Raw genomic sequence first — 15,988 nt, 5'->3', positions numbered from 1 at the left:
TCAGGGGACTGGATGAGATCTCATCGCTGAGATCTCTGTCCTACAGCTTTACGACAGATAAATGATGGAGCTTGTCCTACGGCTGGTATTTAAATCTCTGTCTGTATCACTCATTCATTTCATTCATGTGTGCGTTTACTCATTTCTTTAAAACCTGTACTCACTTCCTCCAACCCTTCATTTCATTTGGAATGCCAGGCCATAGGCAGTCTTGTAATGCAGCCCCAGAGCCTACAGATGAGGAAATCGAGGCTCAGAGAAGTACACTGACATACCTAAGATCACACAGCCGAAAAGCTTCTGGCCAGGTTTCATAATGGAGGATAGATACCCCGTGTGAGTTTCAGGTAAAATCTGAATAGGTCTGACTATATCCCAGTCGGCTTCATTGGGCTCTGCCACCCAGCCCCCTGCCACAGGGCCCTGGGGATCCTGGAGAGGTTTTCTGCTTGAAGAGCTACTTCCTGTTTGGGGCCAAACACTTCCTTCAGGTGACTCACAGTTTCCCACTGGTCTCGCGCTGGGAAGCCAATGTGGGGGTGGAGATAGGCCCAGGCCACGTCACCTTCAGCCTGCGACCCCGGTTGGGTGACCCTGAGACCAAGCAGTGCCACAGACTGGAGGTAGGAGATGGAGAAGGAAGGAGGATGCCAGACGGTTCTCACCCAGCCTGGTGGGCAGGGCTGTGAGAGAGCAGGGGAGCCTGAACCCGGCGGCGGTGGGCAAGGCACAGCCTCCCCTCCCGCTGTTCCCACATCTGGCTTCCAGGGTAGCCACTGTAGGGGCTGAAGCAGAGGCGGGGGCCTCTCAGGGACAATTTGTGACACTTTCTATTCAGTGCAGAAGGACAGTTAAGTGGAAAGAACATGAGGCTGGGAGTCATGAACTTGAATCTCTGACACCAACTTTCTCATGAACTCATCAGCTCCCTTCCCTTCTCTGGCCCTCAACACCCATGTCTGGGGGAGGGCTTGCTGGTCATGACCTTTTGTGGTAACTTAGTATCTCAGGATTTACATGAAGAGATCTGGGTTGAATTCTCTCTGCTACCTTGCTGGCTATGTCCCTGTCCCAGAGCCTCTGTTTTAAAATTTGAAATAATAATCACTTTAAGCATTTTACATAATTTAATACTCACATCAACCCTACGAGTCCGATCTGTCATTGTTGCTATTTTGTAATAAGGAGATTGAGGTACAGAGAGGTTAAGTAACCTGTCCAAGATTGCACAGTAAGAGCCAAGATTCTTACTTGGACAGTTGGACCCCAGGGCCCATGCTGTTAACAACTATATGCTTGCTACTCAAACTGTGGTCCTTGGATCTGCAGCCCCAGCATCACCTGGAAGCTGGTCAGAGACCAAGAATCTCAGGCCCCTGTCTAGACCTACTGTGTCAGACAGGGTCTCCAGGTGATTTGTTTGCATACTGAAGTTTGAGAAGCCCTGCTCTGTTTATATTCCGCCCATCGCTTAGGGTCATAATTAGTGGGAGACGAAGGAAATGAGTATGTTTTATAAACTGTGAAGAGCTGTGCATCCAGAGCATGCTGGGAAACCTGGGGACTGCAGGTGGAGGGGGGCAGGGTTAGGGTGCCCCAAGGGTCTGTCTCTCAGTAGCTGGATGTCCTCTCTAAGCTATCTCTCTGAGGCCAGCTCTGGCCCCTCCTGTCTGAGGCTGAGCTTGGCTGTGTATTTCTTGCTGGTGTGCGGCTCCAGGGTCTGATCTGGGTAGAGCATTCTCATGTTGGCATGGGCTTGGGCAGCAGGCCTGAGCCGCCCCTGTCCTGGTGCTGCAGAGCACCAGAGGGCCCAGGTCCCAGCCCTGGCTCTGCCTCTGACAGTCTGGAAAGGCCAGACAGGCTCCTGGCCCTGCCAGCCTTGCTGTGCCCTGGTGGACATAACTGCATCCCTTGCAAGCCCACAGAGCTGCCCCAGAGCTGCGTCCCTTCTCTGCTTCTCCCCAAGGCCTGTCGGAACCCCCTCTCCTCCCAGTTCCTGGGCAGGAGGGCTGCCCTGCCAGCTGTAGGAGCGGACGAGAGGGAAGGCAGTGCATGAGTCAGAAGTTGGCCACATAATTGCCGTGCCCCAGATCCGCCTCCAGCCCACCGCCCTCCCTCAGCAGCTGCCTTAGAAGAGCAGCTGGTTTGGCGGCTCCCCTCAGAGGAGCAGGTCTCTGGGCAGCACAAAAGGGCCTCTGCTCCCCCAGGAGCCACGCACAGCCCCAATTGCTCCCCAGGGTGGCTGGGACTTGGGTTGTACTTGCGTGGGTCCTGGGGCGGGCAAGAGAGGTTCAGGGTACTGGTTATCCTGGGTTTGGGGTTGAGACTGGTCTGTGGGCAGCATGTGTAGAGGTCAGATTGCTTGCAGGGGGTCTGGTGGCCCATAGCTGCTGGACCACCCGCCAGCTTGGCAGCGTCCCTGGGCAGGGACGAAGTGTGACCCATCCCTGGGCCCCACACCCAGCATGGAGTGGGCACGGTGTGGGGACTCACTACGGGTCAGGTGGGAGAGGAGGAGGCAGTGGGACCAATGAATGATCTGACTGGGTTTGTCTCCTTGTCCCCTCAGCCGTCCCAAGGAAGGGACAACACCACCTCCGTGGACGGGACATCCTCAGGAGCCGCCCTGCTCACAGCCTCTGCTACCTTCTTCCAGGTAAAGAAAAGAGAAAGGAAGGGTGGAGGGAGAAAGGAGTTAAAGACAAGCTACGGAGAGCAGTGCTCTGGCTTCTAAAACAGTATCTACCTCTCCCAGGGGGACAGCGCCTTACAATTTACAAAAACCAAAAAAGCCAGTCAAGGAGGGCAGGGATTGCTGTTCCATTTGGCGGGCAAGTCGAGAACTGGAGTCGAGTTTGCGCTGGGTACTTGTCTGAGTCCCTGACATGTATTAGCATGTTCAATCCCCGCAACAGCCCATAAGGTAGGTGCTGTTATTATCCCCACTTTATAGATAAGGAGACTGAGGTATAGTGGTATCGTACCAATTAGTAGGTGGCAAAACTTGGTTTCAAACCCAGGCAGACTGACTTTCATTGCACATTCTCAATCCCTGTTATTTACTCCTGCTAGAGCTATGTATTAAACTGAGTTTCCTTGACATCCAATTTGGGGATTTAAAGAGCTCCCATTTTCAGAAGAGATCTGTAGTTTAAAAGATGATAATCCTAGAGAAAGTGATGCTTCAGCCAAAGGAACGAATAGCAAATGGTGGAATTAGAGGTCTTGAATCATGAAATTGGCATGAGCCTTCAAGGTGTGCCAGGCCAGCAAATTCCTGTGACTTTTCTTCCTCAGAATTCTAGTAAATCCAGTTTTCTTTGGTTACCGAACGGAGACCAAGAAATTTGAGAGGAGGGAGGAATAAGTTAGGCCCCAGGCTCTCAGATGTGCCTGGAAGTGGAGGGGGTCCTGTTTGTCACAGGACCCCACAGTGAAGAGAGATGAAGTGACAGTGAGGCAATTAGTATCCTGTGCTAATTCTGAGGTCACCTTCTACTAGACCCGGAACAGATATGTGCAAACAGATAGCGAGGGGTTAAGGAAAAATTGTGGGAGAACATACTTAATTGAGACTTTTTTTATAGTGACTTATTTTTTTCTGTAGATTGGGAAAGGCTAATTATTATTCAGAAGCAGAATCGGGATTGGGCTCAGAAGTGGCTGTGCAGTCGCGTGGTTTGAAAGGCTGTGATCTCCTTTCCTTCCACCGCACGTTTAAGCAGCTTTTCTGACTCACAAATAAACAGGTGCCTGCTCGGTGCCAGGCCCAGTGCAGAGGTCTGGGTCCCCTGCAGAGTGACTTTTCTAACAGGGATGGGGCCTGGGGTATCTTCTGTCCCCACGTCCTGGTGCAGGGCCACAGGCACTGTGGCTCTTCAGAAAAGCTTGGCCAAACGGATTAAAAATCTCTGCCCGAGGAGGCTCTCAGCCTGCTGGGCAAGGCAGCTACGGAAGCAGATAATTACCAGGCACAGAGGCCTGTGATCATGTCTCGAGCGTTCTGCCAGATGACGGGAACACAGAGGAGGCAGTGGGCTTCTGGGGGTGGGGTGGGGATCAGATCAGGCTTTGCACAGGGTCCATGCGTTAAGATGGATAGGATTTGAATTGGGGTGGTGGGGAGAGCTTTCCTGGCAGAGGGCCCAGCATGAGCAGAGGCATGGAGGTGGGGAGGCTGGGTAATGTGTGCTTGGAGCTGAGTGGTGTGAGGAGGGGTCGGGGGAGGGAAGGCGAGACAGGTAGGGGAGGGAAGCAAGAGAAAGGTTCTTTAAATGGTAGGCCTTGCTTTTCTTCCCATCCCCAAGGGCCTGCTTGGGAAGGCTGTTGGGATGATAACTCCGCTATTTTACATAAATAAATAAAATAAATCATTGCTCTCTGTTCCCTCCGGGGGTAAAAACCGGGCAGGGACAAGTTTGCTCAGTGCAAGTCTCTGCCAGACTCCGCTTTCTCCTTTTCCTCCCATTCTGGTGGCCCCTCCTTCCCGGGGACCCAGGGAGAGGTATCGGAAAAAGCCAGCCCGGTCCCTGTGACTGAATCACTGGGCTCCTGGGAGGCTGGGGTGTCAACCGAGGTGAGACAATAGTGAAAGTCTCCCCCTCACCAGGTACTTGGGCTGACCCTTGACGCCCTGCCACACCCCAGAGAATATTTACTCACTCTGCCTGGTCCAGAGAGAACCTATCGGGGCCCGTGGGGGAGGGGGCTGATAGGGGTCCTGGCAGCTTAAAGAGGGAAGCACTCAGCCCTCCAGGGAGGGAGGGGCCTGTCACAGGGGGTATGCAAGTCTACACCGGCCATCCTGCTGGGGAACCACCCCTAGGAACTAACTGGGGATTTCTGCATGGGAAGGGAGGCCGGATGGAATGGCTCCAGATCTTTCCTGGTGCCAAGATTTAGGACTTTAATAGCCTGCAATCCAAGGACAGTTCTTAGATCCCAGTTGGACTGAGCCAGGACTCTGATTGTAGGAGTCTCGAATGAGGTGATTCTAAGACCGTGGTTTAGAGAGTTCATAGCTAGAGATTTTGAGTTCTGAGATGCTAAGTAAGCATTCTAGGCAAGGCCAGGTCGCACTCTTGGTGACTACTTAGCCCATGCTCATACCCCTGACTTGGGGAAGAGAGGTCCTTCCTATGGCAAGAGAACCCAAGTCCCCTGGGCAGGGCCCATTCCTGGCTCCCATCCAGCCTGGAGCCCCAGGCACACCCCAGACATGCAAGTCTGTCCCCCGGGCTTAACTGCAGGTGCAGCTCAGGAGACCTATCCTGACCTCTGCCAGCCTCCCCTCCTAGCCCGTAAAATGGGATCTGGTACTTACCTGTGGAATCGGCCAGATGCTTCAATGAGCCGACACGCGTGGAGGCTCCTGGGCACTAGAAAGCACCGTGCATGTGGCCGTGACCCCAGCTGCTGTTGCTGCAGTGAGGTTGTCCCACAGGAAGGTTCATGTCCCAGTCCCTGTGAATCATGCTTGGCTCCCAGCAGTGCAGAGCGGGGGCTTCTTAAACATTCACTGAGTGACCTCAAGACCTTTAGGCGGGGAACAAATCGTCCCAGAGGCCACAGTTTCAAGGAAGCCATCCCTTCCCATGGGAGAAGCAGGGAGCCCTTTCTATGGGGGGACGGCCAAGAGGGGCGGAAGAACTGGGGAGCCCACTGCCACGGTCAGGAGCAAGGCTGCCTGGAAGACAGTCCAGCTTGGCCTGCTCCGAGGGGAAGGGAAATCAGACGTCTCCTGGCACGGAAGTGTTGGATAAACAGGCTGCCTGGCACCACTGTGGAAAGAGGTTAATAATGACCCTAATTATGGCCTTATTGATCTTTTGAGGGCTCCTGCAGAGCCCCTGCCTTGTCTTTTCACCTCCAAGGCCTCCCTCCGGGCACTCTCCCAGCCTCTCCATGACCGACTTCCTTCCTTCCCTACATCTGGCTCCCTTCTCTGTAGGTTTCGTTAAATCTGGGGCTTTCTGTGAGGCCCACAGAAATGGACTGACTTGCCTAGGGGCACTCAGTGAGATGGTGGCAGCCAGATCTGCCCATTGTAGCCATCTGATGAGGCCCAGCGACGGGAAGATGGCAAATGTGTGAGCACTCCTTAGAAGCCAATGCCAGAAAGCTGTGGGCAGTGGGATTGGCTGGTTCCATTATCAGCCCTGTCCCCCCACTGCCAGCCCCAGCCCCAGGAGGAGTCCTCATAGCCCTGTGCCTTTTGTGCCTTGGGTTTTACTCCAAGGGAATGGTGGGGTCATTGCTGTACCTTGGTCTCTGTCAAAGATGGTGAAGGCACCTGGGCTGGGGCAGAGCCCTGGCCCCGGGCTCAGGATGACTAGACCTCTAACCTCGTCTCAGGCCTTCCTGTCGCTTTCATCCTCATCTTGACTGTTCTAGGCAGGGGCAGGCTCAGGACTCCCAGCACTAGTCCTGGGAAGGGAAGGGGTTCTTCCCCCTCAGACTGGGCCAGGACTGTGGGGTTTGTCCTTCCCTTCTCCTGGCGCAGCCCCATCTCTGCTTTCCTCTTGGGGATGAAGAGAGAGCAGATAGTTAGAAGGTTTTAGGGTGTGTGTCCAAGAGGCCCTTGGGGACCATCTGGTAGTATGTATCTCATAGTACAGATAGGAAAGCTGAGGCCAGAGGTCTGCGGAGGTCACCCAGCTTGCTGGTCACCCAGGGCTGGGCTGGGGTGGAGGACAGTGAGGGCAGCCATGGTCAACAAGAAGTGGGGACTGTTCCTTGACCACACCCATGCCCTGCCTCCCTCCCTGGGGCCCTGGCAGGCTGCTGGAGGTCAGGTCTCCTCCTTCTCCAGCCCTACACTTGTCAGGGGCTTCCTTTTCTCTCCCCCTGAGCTCTTGGTGCCATTCCATGCCCCTGTTCCCCTATCGCCAAGTAAATATTGGGCGTGGCCCTCTGACATGCACTTTGCAGTCACACCAGCGTTGTAGCCGGCACAGCCATGGAATGTGGGCAGACCCTCCCTCTGGGGACGGTGCCACGGGAGGACTCCAAAGTCCCGGGTTCAAATCCTCCCTTCTCCCCAGTCAGCTGTTTGGCCTTGGGGGAATCACTTAATCTCTCCAGCCTGCCTACCTATCTATTGACCAGTCAATTGATCGAGATATCAAAATTAAATCCATATATATTTAATGAATATACTTTTTGGGTTTTTTAAAGTTTATTTATTTTGAGAGAGAGCACACACAAGCAGGGGAAGGGCAGAGAGAGAGGAGAGAGAATCCCAAGCAGGCTCCACACTGTCGGCACAGAGCCCGACGTACAGCTCAAACTCATGGACCGACCATGAGATCGTGACCTGAACCAAAATCAAATCTGATGCTAAACCAACTGAACCACTTAGGTGCCCCTAGACTTTTTTTTTTTTTTTAACATATCTAAGTTTACAGAAGAATTGATCGAAAGGAAAGAGAGCTGTTATACACTCTCCCTCCCATCTCACAGCTGCCCTTCTTACTAACATCCTATGTTAGGGTGGCGCATTTTTTACATTTGGAGACAATGTTAACACAGTGTTCACTAAAGTCATAGTTATGCTAGGGCTCACTCTTGGTGTGGTACATTCTCTGGGGTTTGGCAAATGTATGGTGACATGTGTCCGTCACCACAGTGTCCTATAGAAGAGTTTCATCACCCCAGGAATCTTCTGCACTTCTCCTGCCCCCACTGCCTGGCACCCACTGTTCACATGGTTTTATCCTTACCAGCAGGTCACAGAGCTGGAATCATACAGTATGGAGCCTTTTCAGGCTTCTGTCCCTTAACAGTATGCTTTTTAAGGTCTCTTCAGCTGCTTGTGTGGCTTGATGGCACATTTCTCTCTATCACTGAGTACGGTTCCATTGTCTGGGTGGATCACAGTTCGTCCATCTGTTCCCCTGGGGCCAGTATTTCTAGGCTGTAAAGGAAGGCCATAGAGCTCTCCTTTGGTACAATCCGTGTCACTTTCTGTAACTAGCTTCTTTCACTTTGCATAATGTTTTCAAGACTTATTCATGTGGTAACACGTATCTGTATTTTTTCCTTTGATCACGGCCTTGGGTCCTTTTCTGTGTCACTCCATCTAGTCCCCATTTCTCAGGTGGTGAAGGTAAGGCTCAGAGAGAGCCAGTGACCTGTCCAAGGTTACACAGCAAGTCTGCTGAAGACCAGGCTGGAACCTGGGCACTGACACCTGGCCTGAATTTCTTTCCACTCTCAGGAAGGAGAACAGGCTTGGGGGCCACAGCCAGGATGGTTCAGGGTAGTGAGGATGGTATTGTGACCTAGAAGCAGGGAAGAGGCTCAGGTCCATGCCCAGGATGTCAGGACAGGAGAGGGACCCCAAAGGTGCCAGTATCCTGCCCCGTAGCAGGTGCTCACTCCATCCCAGGCCCGACCCCTGAAGGTTCTCCCCTACGTAAAACAGGAGGCTATGAAAGTTCAGGGCAGAGGCCGGGAATTCAGGCAGAAAACAGAACTTTGGACTCAGGAGCACCCTTGAACATCAGGCTCAGAAGCGAGGGCTTGCTCATATCCCAGGGCCAGGAGGAGCTCCCAGCTAGGGATTTCTTGGGAACTTGGCTGATATCAGCAGTCCTGGAGGTGGCTTGGAGAAATCGATCCATCCTAAGTAATGCCATTAGCCCTGGCAGGAAGAGGAGGTGGCAGGGGAGGCTGGGGAGAGTCTGGTCTGGTCTCTGGGAGCTTGTCTGAGTGCTCAGTGACTGAGCAGCACGTCTTTGTTAGCCAGACTTCTGGGTCTCCTCAGAAGTACCGTCCGGGAAGCCCCCAGTGTCCCCTCCTCTTGTGGCGGGTCTCTGGGGACGTGGGAAGAACTCAAGCCATCCCATGGGGGAGACAGGCCCATCAGTGGTGCTCATGCAGGGTACCTAGGGAAGACTGGGGGATGCCCAGGGCTATGGGAAGCTGGGAAACTCTCTAACCAAACCTGGAGCTCATGGGAGGCTCCCTGTAAGAGGTCACATCTGACCTGAGACTCAAAGGGTGGGGAGGTGTTAATCAGCTGAAGGGACAGCAAGTTCTGGAGGAATCAGAGACCATTTGCTCAAGAGCTCACTCTGGCCACAGCTCAGGGCTTGGGGTGGTGGGGTCCCCCAGAGGGAGGCCAGAGAATTTTCTATCAAGGGGAGAGATGAGACCTGGGCCAGGGGCCAGGCCAAGGAGCTGGTGAGAAGAGGCTGTGAGGACGTTAGAAGCAGCTTGGGTGGGTGAGGAGGTCAGTGTGGCTTATGCTAGGTCTGCAGGGCCTGGGTGACCCTGCGGGTTGGGAGGGCTTGGCCACACCTGGTGACTGAAACCATGGGAAGGGACAAAAAGGCCCCAGGAGAACATGCAAAAATTCACAGGGGGGGGGGCAGGGAAGGGGGGGAGACGATCCCAAGAGCCACTATCAGCTGAGCCCTGGGCTCTGGTAGTATGTATCTCATAATACAGATAGGAAAGCTGAGGCCCTAGCGCATGGGATTCTGCTTTCCTGATCTGAAATGCAATTTCCATGCCTGGCGCCTTGTAATGCTCAGTTGGTGGAGGGGAGGGCAGAGTACATGTGGGGCTCAGTCCCAGGCTCTGGGAGTCCTGGGAAGGGCTTGTGAGAGCAGGGGAATTTGGGTGTGCTCTCCTGTTCACAGAGCACCCACCTGCTATACTTCAGTCACTGCAGCGATGTGCCCTCCTGGGACACCCCCCGCCCCCCAAATCTGGTCTCCTGTAGGGGTCAAGGCAAAGGCTTTTACCCCATTTTACAGATTCAGAAACCAAGGCTCAGGGAAGAATCCTAGAGGCCCCAGCCACAGAGCAAAAGTGGGGACAGATGTGATTGATCTGACCAGTAGAGGCCCTAATCCTGAGGTAAGATTTGGCTCCCTGGCTATGTGAGATCTGGCCCTCTACCCGCTCTGGGAGGCTGCGAATGTGGAATACATTTGTACCCTCCTTCTAGGGTGGAATAAAGTGGAGCTGAGAGCGCTGCCCCCCAACTGCCCCTCCCGCTCTGCAACCCCGCGGGACCTAAGCCTCCAGACTGTAGCAGCACCCCACCCCCACCCTGGGCTCAGCTCCGCCCAGAGACCACCCCCCACTCTGCAGCTGTATCCTACTCCACAGACCTCCCCCAGGGAGCCGCAGGCACAGGGGCTACCCCAGACAATTCCCAGCAATTAGGAGGCTCCTGGTCAGTCAGTATTCCCAGCAAGGCCCTAATGCATCTCCCCCTTCCTACAGACCAGGAGCTGTAATCCCTGTGTGGAGGTTAGCATTTGGTGGGGGTGGGGCAGGGGAGGGGGGTGGGTGGAGGCCGAGGTCGTGGGTAGGCCTGAAGCTCAGACTGTCCCCCCCACCAGCAGTCCCAGGGGCACTTAGGCCTCAGACAGGCCTTGCTCATTGCAGCCTCCCACCTCCCGGAAGCATGCTCCACCCCTCCATTCACAAGGTTAAGTGCCCACAGGCCCCCCTTACTCGCTTCAGAATACCAGCTCCTGAGCCATTATAGCGGCCCAGAAATTGCAGGGGTCAGCAGACTGCCCCCCCACGCCCACCCCCGCCTCCGAAAGGGCTGGGCAGTATGTATTCTAGTCCTGGCCATTCAGTCTCTCTTAGAATCTCACCCCTGCAGTTAGTTACAGAAGCCATAGACAATACTTAAGCAAATGATTGAGGCTGCATCCAATAATGCTTTATTTATGGACACTGAAATCTGAGTCTCGTATAATTTTCATGTGTCACAAAATATTCTTATTTTGACTTCTTTCCTCCCAAACTGTGAAAATATGGAAAAACCATTTTTAGCTTGTGGGTTATATAAAAATAGGTGGCTGGTTGGATTTGGCCCATGAGTTACCATTTGCCAACCCTGGGCCTAGAGCAAGGCCCCTTGGAGCCAGACTGACTGCCTCTGCTGTGTGACCTTTGGCAAATGGCTAAACCTTTCTGTGCTTCAGATTTCTCATCTGGAGAGTGGGGGTGATAAGGATAATACATGGGGAATATCAAATGGTGCAGCTGTTTTGTTGTTTCTGCAAAGCAGCTTTTGGCCGTTTTCAGAAGGCTAAACATGGAAGGGCGCCTGGGTGGCTCAGTCAGTTAAGCATCCGGCTCTTGATTTCAGCTCAGGTCATGATCTCATGGTCCATGAGACTGAGCCCTTCTTCGGGCTCTGTACTGAGTGGGGAACCTGCTTGGGATTCTCTCTCTCCATCTATCTCTCTCTCTCTCTCTCTCTCTGCCCGTCCCCTGCTCTCTCTCCCTCAAAATAAATAAATAAATAAATAAATAAATAAATAAATACTTAAAAACATACAGATTCCTCAGCCCCATCCTGAGTCCACAGCACTAGAATGTGGGATCCGGGCATGGGGCCAGGGAATCTGTACTTAAAAATAAAAAAAAAAAAAAAAGATTAAATGTGGAGTTGCCATTATGACCCGGCACCTCCATTCCAAAGTATGTACCCAAGAGAACTGAAAACATGCTCACACTGAAGCTTGTTTGTTATCAGTCTTATTCATAACAGCTAAAAAGTGGTAAGAACCTCAATGTCCCTCAGCCGATGAATGGATGAAATGGTGTCCTCCATCCAGTTGAGGATCGTTCAGCCTTAAAAGCGAGCGCAGTAGTGATTCCTGCTACAATATGGTGAGCTTCGAAAACGTGTTAAATGATCGCAGCAAGACACAAAAGGCCGTGTGCTGATTGCAGCCATGTGAAGTATCCAGAATAGGCAAATCCATAAATGAGAGAGTAGGTCTGCAGTCATCAGGGCCTGGGGGCGGGAGTGGGATGGATGAGGCAGTGACGGCTGATGGGTCTGGGTTGCTTTTTTTTTTTTTTTTTTGGCTGGGATGATGAAGATGCTTTGGAATCAGATGGTAGGGATGATTGAACAACTTTGCTACTATACTGAAAACTGAATATGCTAAAACTGAACTGTATATTTTGAAAGGGTCAAATTTTGGGATGCCTGGATGGCTCAGTTGGTTAAGCAACTGACTTTGGCTCAGGTCGTGATCTCACTGTTCGCTGGTTCAAGCCCTGCGTTGGGCTATGCGCTGTCAGCACAGAGCCTGGAACCTGCTTTGGATTCTGTGTGTGTCTCCTCCCCTGCTCACCCTCTTTCTGTCTCTCTCTCTCTCAAAAATAAATAAACGTTAAAAAAAAGTTAAAAAAATAAAGGGTGAAATTTTTGGCTTGTGAATTTGATCTCACAGGGCTGCTATGAGAGTTGTACAGAATAAGTGACTGGCTTTGCCTCTCACTGGTCCTATAGGGGCCCTGAGGGCATTGTGCCTGTCCCGTTCACATTGTCTCTAGGACCTAGGATAGGACCTGACACATAACATGTGGCTTCAAGTCCCACAGAATGGGGCTTGCAATCCTGACTCCTGGCTTTGGGCCCCAGGCCCCGCGTCTGTAAATGGGTTGATGAGAACAGTGGCGACAAGGATCAGATGAGGTTTGACATCAGGGTGTGCGAGGTACCCAGGCCAGCAGCCACCTGGCCACATTTGGCACTTGCTGGCCCCAAGAGACCGAACCCAGGTAGGTGTCTCCCAGGCGCCAGGCTGGGCCGGACAGCTGCCCTGACAGCAGCAGCTCAACCCACAACTACCGTTTGTTGTTCCACTGCCCCCGGGCAGAGCTCTCTAAGCTGGTGGCCCCTGAACCCAAAGGAATGAATGAGCTGTGTTTCCCAGCTTGGCCATAGCCGGGCATCAGACTGCCAGCCACCCTCCCGTCCTGTCCCTGAGCCTCAGTGCATTTAGTTATCAGATGAGTTCGGGCCATCATACCTGCACCTGAGATGTAAAGTGTTCACCCAGTTTCATTTTAAATACAAATTCAATTAAAAGATTAGGGGACATGATTGAGAAAATAAAGCTGAGAACGGCTGAGGGAGTATGGAGAGGGCTGGCAGTTTTCTAGGAGGTGGCCTGGGAAAGTCTTGTTGTGAAAAGAACATTTGAGCAAAGGCCTGAGAGGAGGGGACGTAGGGAGCCCTGTGGAGTTCTATGGGAAAAGCATTCCAGGCACAGGAAGCAGCACTAGGTACAGAGCAAGTGTGGCTGGGGGTGAGGAGAAGGAGACTGCGAGCATGTGGGCCGCCCCGGAGGGCCCGGTGCAGGACTGGCACCTAACGAGGCTCTGTGGCTTTGGCTGGGCGTGGGGCTGGCTGCCTGCACCTCCCCTGCCTCACACCCCTGTGCTTCCTCCTGCAGGACCAGCCAGGGGCCTCCATGGGTGCCTGAGGGCCGGGCGCCAGGGCCGCGCGCAGGAGCATGGTGAGACACCAGCCGCTGCAGTACTATGAGCCCCAGCTGTGCCTCTCCTGCCTCACAGGCATCTACGGCTGCCGCTGGAAACGCTACCAGAGATCCCACGATGACACCACGCCGGTGAGCCATGCTGGGGTGGGGTCAGAAGACCTAGGGCGCCCCAGCGCCTGGAGGAAGGGTCTCAGCTCCATCACTCTGCTGTGTGGCTCTGGGCAGCTCAATGCCCCTCTGGGTTTCAGTTTTTCCTTCTATAAAATGAGCCTGTGGTCCTTCCTAAATCTACCTGACCCAGGTGGGACAGGAAGTAGGCCGTCCTGTCACAGATGTAGCCGGTGAGCTCTCCTCTGACACATGGTGGCTGGGTGGCTTCTGAGGTCGGGCAGAAAGGTGTGCTCCAGGAGGGACCCTCCAAGGGGAAGGGCTCACCCTCAGGTGAGCAGAAGTTTTTGGCTTCCTGGCAGATCCAGAAGACAGGCAGGCAGGTGGGGGGTTGGAGGGAAGGGTGAGGAGGTGGTGCCAGGCCGTCCTGGAGCCTGGGAGCTGGCAAGGCCATGGGCTGGCACCAGGACTCTGTCACCTGAGCCACAGGCCTGTCAGAGCTGGCAGCAGGTGCTCAGCCGGATAAAGAAAGCCTCCTTCAGTGTCCAGCACCCCCGGCCAGACCCAGCGCCAAGCCGCGCTTCCGTCCCGGGGTCACTGTTTGCCGAGTGATCCAGTTTCTTCTCTGAAGGAACCCAACTCCTTCAGGAGGAAAGAGAGTGAGATCAATGGAATTTATCTAAAAGGTTTGCTACCTGGTAAACAGCTTTCCTCCTCTCTCCTGTTTGTCAGAACAAAGAAGCCAGCCTCCAAGTTCAGCCAGCCTTGAAACAGGCTCGAGTGGCCAAGGGTGTGAGTGGCAGCTGAGGTCAGAGGCCAAGTATCACCAGGCTCTCTGGATGAGGAGGATGGGGAAGCTTGTCCACCTTCCTGCCCTCCTCCTCTGCCTGTGCTGGTGGCTGACAGAGCACTAGCCTGAGTTAGGAGCCTGGGGTCATGACTCCCAAATGGTAAGAAGCAGGTGCCAGGTGGCCTGATGTATTGCCACATTCCCCCTCCCAGCCCAGAGGAGGCCACAGGCCAAACTGAGGCAAGGAAGAGGGAGGGGCCTGCCCAAGGCCCCAGGGCAGGTCGCTGCAGTTCTGGGATGGCAGCCTCAGTCTGTCCACCCTGAGCCCTGCCTGGGACAGCCTTTCGCTCTTACATGTTTGCAGGATCTCCCCTACAGTGATGTGGGCTGTGAGATTGGGAGTCAGGCAGGCTGAAGTCCAAACTGTGCCTCTTCTGCTTGTACCCAGTTGACTCTAGGCTTTCTCAGCTATGCAATAACGTCCCCCCTCAGGGAGCTGCTGGTGATGGCACGCACTAATGGCACGAAGCAACAGGCACAGCGCTGGCTATGACTAGTCATTAAGTCAGTCATTCCCAACTCCAGAGCCTCGACCTCTCCATCTGTGAAATGGAAGAGGGGTTGGGTCAAGACTTTAGAATTCCTTTTCCACTGTGCTTTGCATTGAACTCCATTCTCCCCCGGGATGGGTGGCAGGCAGGAAGGCCTCCCCGTGTTGGGAAAGGCAGCAGTCTGGCAGACAGCTGGCACCAGGGTGTCTGTGCCAGGAGTGGTGCTGAGTGCTGACACACGGCCACTCCATTCATTTCTCCCAACGAGCCCTCGAGCTAGATGCCGTCATCACCATTTACATGGGGAAGCAGAAGCCAGGGATGCCAGTGAGAGGCTGAGCTGGGATCTGGCCCTGGGCTGTGTAGGTCCAATGGCTCTGGGTGGGAGGACAGCGAAGCTGAGGGAGGAAAATGGCTGGACTCCCCAGCCGCAAGCCCTTGGCTGTCAGAGTAGCCGCTGGAGGAAGGCATGGCTCCCAGGACATCTCACACCCCTCAGTGTGCCCAGGGCAGGCCCATCTCAGGCTTCGGAGTCAGGAAGTGACGGGTCTTGGCTGTGGCCAGCACGGGGCGGCCCGGAGTGGAGGAAGTGGTGCACTGAGGCCAGTTTTGAGCTGACTCGGAGCCCAAGTGCTGCCTGTTCTGCAAATGCCAAGGTCTGAGGTGCCAGGTAGGGAGCAAAGGCAGTAGGGGCTGCAGGGAGCACAGCCAGCTTGCCTGGGAGAGGGTTTTGCTGCAGCTCTGGGTGTCGGGGCCTCCAGGCCTCCACAGGAAGGGGCTGAGCTGGCCTCAGGTGACCCACGAACCACAGACACTCCCTCTTCCCTGTCACTCACCTCATTCCACTTCCCCACCCACTTCCTGGGTTCCAGCCTCAGCTTGCTCACCCTTTTTCTCTCTCTCCCCCTTTGTTTTTTCTCCCTGGTCCCTCCTCACATGGCTGGGTGAAGAGTGATGGTGTCAGGGCTGGTGCAGAGTAGGAGCAAACTGTTAAGTTTTGCTGAATAAACAGGCCCTGGGGTGAGCTCTGAGAGCACAGACTTGGGGGAGGGGGTGGGAAGAGCACTGCCAGGGCCTCCAAGAGGGGCAGGGGCTCCAGCTCTGGGCCTGTGCCTCTTCTCATCCCCAACTTCTGTGAAGCCAGACCTCTTTGGTGCTCATCTGTGAAATGGGGTGATGGGTGGTGAGTCACAGAAGCATTTCACCCATGATCTTGCTCAGCCTGGGAAATAAAGATCGAAAGGAACAGTTACCATTTACTG

General features: G+C 54.1%; 1 protein-coding gene across 2 annotated transcripts in view; it reads left to right on the top strand.

Moving 5' to 3' along the window:
* Window positions 1-15,988, top strand: part of GDPD5 (glycerophosphodiester phosphodiesterase domain containing 5) — an 83,112-nt gene that overhangs the window by 29,715 nt on the left and 37,409 nt on the right. For both annotated transcript variants that reach the window (XM_029957217.1, XM_029957215.1), the window contains exons 2-3: window positions 2,570-2,656; window positions 13,230-13,406. In XM_029957217.1, coding sequence (XP_029813077.1) covers window positions 13,290-13,406 — 117 coding nt within the window. In that variant the 5' untranslated portion in view covers window positions 2,570-2,656; window positions 13,230-13,289. The remainder of the gene's footprint in view (window positions 1-2,569; window positions 2,657-13,229; window positions 13,407-15,988) is intronic.

The sequence above is a fragment of the Suricata suricatta genome, chromosome 11, assembly GCF_006229205.1.
Source record: "Suricata suricatta isolate VVHF042 chromosome 11, meerkat_22Aug2017_6uvM2_HiC, whole genome shotgun sequence".
In the NCBI taxonomy this organism is placed as follows: domain Eukaryota; kingdom Metazoa; phylum Chordata; class Mammalia; order Carnivora; family Herpestidae; genus Suricata; species Suricata suricatta.
This window is presented reverse-complemented; position numbering and strand designations above follow the sequence as displayed.